This window comes from Chelonoidis abingdonii, chromosome 7, assembly GCF_003597395.2.
Source record: "Chelonoidis abingdonii isolate Lonesome George chromosome 7, CheloAbing_2.0, whole genome shotgun sequence".
Lineage (NCBI taxonomy): Eukaryota > Metazoa > Chordata > Testudines > Testudinidae > Chelonoidis > Chelonoidis abingdonii.
The window spans coordinates 87,731,662-87,737,661 of NC_133775.1; the positions used below are offsets into that span (position 1 = coordinate 87,731,662).

At 41.6% G+C, this 6,000-nt stretch overlaps 1 protein-coding gene across 2 annotated transcripts in view; it reads left to right on the top strand.

The window, feature by feature from the left end:
* ATP10B (ATPase phospholipid transporting 10B (putative)) overlaps window positions 1-4,407 on the top strand; it is a 71,174-nt gene extending 66,767 nt beyond the window's left edge. For both annotated transcript variants that reach the window (XM_032794353.1, XM_032794352.2), the window contains one exon: window positions 2,374-4,407. In XM_032794353.1, the coding sequence (XP_032650244.1) occupies window positions 2,374-2,875 (502 nt within the window). In that variant the 3' untranslated portion in view covers window positions 2,876-4,407. The remainder of the gene's footprint in view (window positions 1-2,373) is intronic.
* Window positions 4,408-6,000: the final 1,593 nt, after the last annotated feature.

The following is a 6,000-nucleotide window of genomic DNA, read 5'->3' on the forward strand; positions in this document are numbered from 1 at the left end:
TGAGAGGGCATGCGTAATTTCACATACAACTCTGTTACATACATTTCATGGTGAGATTAATGACCACATGGTGGTGGTTTTCTTATTACATGACACTTGTTAAATGAATATCACGTCAATGATGTGTTGAGGGCACTGAGTATATCAGACCTATTGTGAGTTACAGTATAGTGTGCCCTCTGCCAGCAGGTATGGAGGGGCTCGCAGGGTCACAACTATATGCCAAATAATGGATGTATTGGAAAATATTCAGTGATAATGCAATTGTTTTAATAGGTGACAGGCTAAAAATATATACTTTCATTTCCTTATGTGTGTTGTTGTTAACACCTTAGGTTATTAGAACTGAAATAGTCTATAAAAACAAATCTCCTATTCCCAAATTATGCTGCTAATTTATTTTTTGCACTACGTTCAATTTGGACAATGAAATAAGACTAGTTTGTTTCACTTTTTGTTTCTAGTCAGGTTCACGTTTATGGTTGTCATGAACTGTAAATACTAGTTATGAAAACAGTTCCTTTAAAGTTGTATTCTGTAAGACTGCTTTTAAAGCACATTATAAAATATGGGTCTAAATGATCAGAAAGGTGACCATTTAAGACTAGATAAGTTTTTTTCCTCAGATAATACCTGTCCAATGAGTACTATTTTTCCATGTGTTTTTAGATTTACTTCTGTTTATGTGCTGTGCTATATAAGGTAAAGATGAAGTGCCTCATATTTCAGTGGAGGCCACATCTTTGGGGTACAGCGTCTTTTACTGTCTGTTTTGTTCCTATATGATGGTTGGGGTCCTATAAGCCCATATTCCTGTTGTCATTTTTGACCCTGAGCTTTCTACGAAGAGCTAGATCAAACACACAGTTAAGAATTCATGTCTCTATCTTGGGGATTCAGCAAGGTTGAGATCATTGCTGCCTCAGCAGGATACTGACCTTAAGGATTTGTGTTCTTGTATCATTGCTGTTCCCTCTTGCAGGCATCCCAGAATATTGTCTTTAGGAGTCTCTGCTCACATAAAATTCAGCTTGAAGTGCCCCCCCCCAGAACTCCGTTATATCGAAAACACTGCTTCCTGTTATGTACAGCCTCACACTCAAATTAAGTTTTCTGTGACTTTCTTCCACTTGGCATGCTGATTGATCCTTATCTCCCCTGTTTCCCACCTGGAGTTTACAACTTTGAGAATCCTGACTATCTCTAAGAGGTAGGATTAAAGTCCTAGAGCCTCAATTCCTCCTCGTGGCCACAACTTCTTGTATTTATTGATTCTACAGGTTGGAGTTACTAAGTCATTTAGTGTTCAGTGAAGGACGTGCCCATTTGCCCTTGCTTGTGTGCAGGGTTTTTGTAGTAGCTCTGCATGGTAGTTCTACCCATGCACACGACCAAAAAAAACTGACTATGCTTTCCTGTTATGTATAGAATATGAATGTCGCTGCTTGTGAGCTCCCAGTTTCATGCAACTTTGCTCAACTTTCAGGCACTGCTAGGGAGCTGGAAGAAGAGTGGGTGCAGTGGAGGCAGTATAAAAGCAAGGAGGCTCTGCCTGACTGGCCCTAGCCTCTGCAATTTTCCAACAGTCCACAAATTCTTGGGACAGAATCCCTTGTTCATTGTACTGGGAGGGTGAAAATCCCTATGCCCTGCACCTTTCCCTATCTCCCTGTCCCACTTCTGCCTCCACACAGCACCTGATCTGAGTGTGAGGGGAACTTCAGAGTTGAGATCCCTTCCTGCATGGGGGAGAGGGGAACTGGATCCTTTCTTAACACAGTTTCAAACAGCACTTCCTCTTAGTTGGTTTAGGATATATATTGGCCAGCCGTATGGACAGAGGCCAAATCATGCTCCAAACCCTTCTCAGAAACTGTCCGTACGGTGAAGCTTTGGTTTTCAAATATGTCCTGGTACTGTAGAGACAGGCACCATCTCTCTAGGGAGACCGTTTCGCTGGTTGCCGAGCCACCCACAAGCTGGGATTGTTTTTACTTCCAAGACTCTCATGAGATGTTAAACTAAGATCCTTTCTGCCCACCCCCTTTCTGAATATGGGAGAATATAACCCCAGTGTCCTGACTGATAGTGCTTCTCTCAGTGAAACCAGATCTGGGTCTGACTTTCCTTGCCCTATGCAGTGACTGCACAACCTGTAATATCGTAATTTATATAGCATCATAAGTGTAAATGACTCTGTACAATAGGAGGACTGTGTGTATTTAAGTGCCTCCATTAGAAACATTACACCTCTCTGCCAGAAACCTGCAGAACAGTGGAAGCTGAAAGAACAGAGTTAGATTTTTGTCATGTTGTGGTAAATTACTAGTGAAGTCCATTATTAATGCAGTACTCTTCTATACCTTTCACCAGGTATCTTGTGTTGGCTGTGCGAGGAACCTTCAGAGCATCTCCGATTCTGAAAGCTCAGCAGCTGGATAAGCTTCCTAAAGAGCAACGAGACTTGGAAATCCAGAGGTGGAGGTCAGGAAAACAAGCCACCCCAAGCACACCTATGGTATCACCCAGCGATGAGGTTGACCGAACCAACAGCAATTTACGTGTGTCACAGTTTCTGGGCCAAGCAGCGTTTACACCCCATGGGAATAACGATACCCAGGGACTCTCCACTCCTGAAATGAATCACCTAAGGGACTGGATACTAAATGGAGAAGGTAATTCTTCCACCAGGAGGTGGGCAGGGGAAGAAACTACTGCTGCCAACTCCTTAGCAAGACCCAGCCCTGGGCGAGATCTACTTGAGCCCACTAGGACAGCATCTCCTGAGCCGTTCACTAGCCATCTGACAAGTGATAATGCTGAAGAACTTACCCCTGGAAGCCATAGGAGGTCTGTGAGCTCAGTGACACTGTAAAAGATTGGGGGGGAGGGGGGAGTGTTTGAACTTGTCATGTGACTGCTTTTCTGGACATATTGTGCTGCTGCTGTGCGGCCCACATGGAGAGGGAATACAGAACCGAGAGATAATGTTTCTATTTATATTCAACTGTGAAGCTTTCTAGACAGATAGAGACACAAATTTACAAACCTGCTGGAACAGTGCAATATAATCACTAATACTTACATAGCCCATGTTCATGTGTCTTTTTGGGGAAGTGGGAGTCACTGGCTGGTTGGCTTGGATTAACTAGGGCAATATGACATGAGCATCAGTCAGTCACTGTGAAATGCACAATATGGATGAAAATCAAAGATGTTGCCCACCAAGGAACATTTTCCCTTCACAATAATGGTGTTTGAATCCTTGTGTGTTGATTAAATGGTAACTACAGTAAGAGGGAACTGTCTCTAGGCCTTGCCTTAAAGCGGCAAATCCCATTCCAGCTCCTTTCACGTTTTGTTGCTTTTTCAAGAGGCACCAGCAACTTATAAATCACACAATGTGTAATCTCCTACTGTTACAAGTGATACCTAAGGTGACTGTAACAGAAAGAAATTAGAAAAATGGTATTTTTTCAGTTTGTATGCTTTATGCATGTAACAATACTATGTGTATAGTCAGTTTCACTGTTTCCCTTCGATAGTCAGTTTCACCCTTTTTGTCTGGGTTGATCTTCTACATGGCAGTAGAGGGCAGTGAAGAAAAGATTTTAATAAACAGCAAAATGTGCATATAAAATCACAAAACAAACAAACAAACAAAAACAAAAACACCTTGCTGGAGAACTTCAGGGAAGGTATAGGACTTGTACTTTTAAAAACTACCTAATTTAAACCAAAAAGTGAAATAGAAATATGTTAACCCTGGCCGAATTTCAATTCAACCTAACTAGAATTCTCCTAGCTTTTATAAAGTGTTGCTGTGTTCTGGCAGACACATATCATGTTCTACCCCAGAGCTGGGTGCATTCAATAATAGATGTGGACATCACTACATGTTTATCAATATTCTTGGGATCATTTTGTGATGAAAGTTGCTGAAGAGATGGAAAATATTTTAATAGTGAACTATACAAATCTATACCAGATTTGAGAGTCAGGCAAGTAAATTATTTTGAATGTCAGATATACAACCTATAAAGGCTGCTAATCACATTATAGTTGCAGTAACAAATGGTGACTAAAATGAAGTGTGTATCTTCACGACTTTTAAAAAATACATCTCTAGATCTTTTTCAATACCTCAAAGTAATAACAAATAAGAATAAGCAGAAATGACTCCAACATTACTAGCTGGTGCAATGCAGTGAATGATGTCTCTATTGTTTCTCATAGAAATACTGATTTATTAGCACTATGTCAGGCTGCAAGATGTCACAGGAAAATCTTCACAACGTGAGGCTTAAACTGAACCCAATCATGCACTAAACCTATCTTGCCTGGCACTTGTGACTCAATCACTGACTCTCTATTTTAGAAATTTGTTTAGCCTTTATATATATATATTATTATATATTATATAATATATATATATTATATATATATATTAAAAAGGGGTCACGACATTGTGATGTGTCATATATAAATAGATAAAATATATTAGAAATTTATTAAATTCCCCTCTCACCCCTTGTGGTATGTTGTCTTCTCACCTCGGGTCCTTACCAGAGCTGGGATGTTGAGGGGTTTGCGCAGTATCTTAGCTGTTCCTAGCACTGCACTCTCTGACAGAAGAGCTCTGATGGTTGCTCCTGGATCTGTTGGAGCCACTCACCCAGCTAGAGTCACAGGCCCCGAGTGCTGCCCTACCAACCACTGGGACCACTTTGGCCTCCCTTCACAATCTCTCTATGTTCCTCTTCAGGCCTGTACTTCCAGCTTCTCATATTGCCTTCTTCTGATGTTGCTGTCACTTGGCTACTGCTATATCTACTCAGCACCGCTTGTCTTCTGGTCCTTGTCTATTACCACGATGTCTGGTTGATTGGCCAGTACCTGCCTGTCCTCTGGATCGTGAAAGTCCCACAGAATCTTAGCCCCTGCTATTCTCCACAAGCTTCTGTGGAATCTCCCCATCTGGTCTTGGGAGGGTCTTAGCCATACGCTGTGCATGTTCCTGTACACAATTCCAGCCACTTGGTTGTGCCGTTCAGTGTATGCCGGTTCCTGCCTGCATCTTACCTCCTGCCACTATGTGTTGGACTGTCTCTGAGGCCTCTCTGCACAGTCTGCACCTTGGGTCCTCCTAGTTGGTAGAGCCCCTGCTTCAATGGATCTGGTGCTCAGTGCCTGTTCCTGTGCTGCTATGATCAAGTGCCTCAGTGCTGTCTTTTAGTCGCAGCCCTTTACAGCCAACGGTAGGATTTCCAATGTCAGCCACCTAGCTATACTGTCGATGGACAGTCCCATGAAGGTCTTGTCTTGCATGGCACTTCTTCTGCTTGGGTCTTCTCCCATGTTCTGCTGCTGCCTCAGGCATTCTCTCAGCAGCTCATCTTTGGGGGCCATCTTACTGATGTACTCCTGGATGTTCCGGGTTTCATCCAGGACAGTGGCTTTGACGCTCACCAAGCCCCGCCCCCGCCTTTTTATATATATATATATATATATATAATATATAATAAAAATATTATTTTAGCTAATTTATTATGACACATCAGAATGTGTGACCCCTTTTTAATAAGCCATTTAGCAAACACTCATTTGGCTTTCAATGTATTCTGAGGACTACTGTAATTAATATCTTCAAGTTGTGGTTACTTTAAAACAAGTCAGGCAGGACTGAATATCATACCTAGCACTTAGATTTGTACTAAAACTGTAGTTCATTTATAACTGTAACCAATACAATATTGTCTGCTCTGATGGAAGTAGAAGCCCATTTAGAAATAGATTTTTTTGTATGTGATGTATAAATGGAGGGAATTAGGTATAGCTGACGTTATTGTTAATGGGATGTGAAATTGCTCAGTGACCTGCTCACTGGATAAGAATGAATCCTTCGGTGACTATATTTGATATCAAGACTTTTCCACTCCCAGCAGTGGTTTCATGTGATCTAGACCATTTTCTCTGAACTTGGGGAAATGAGGTGCCATT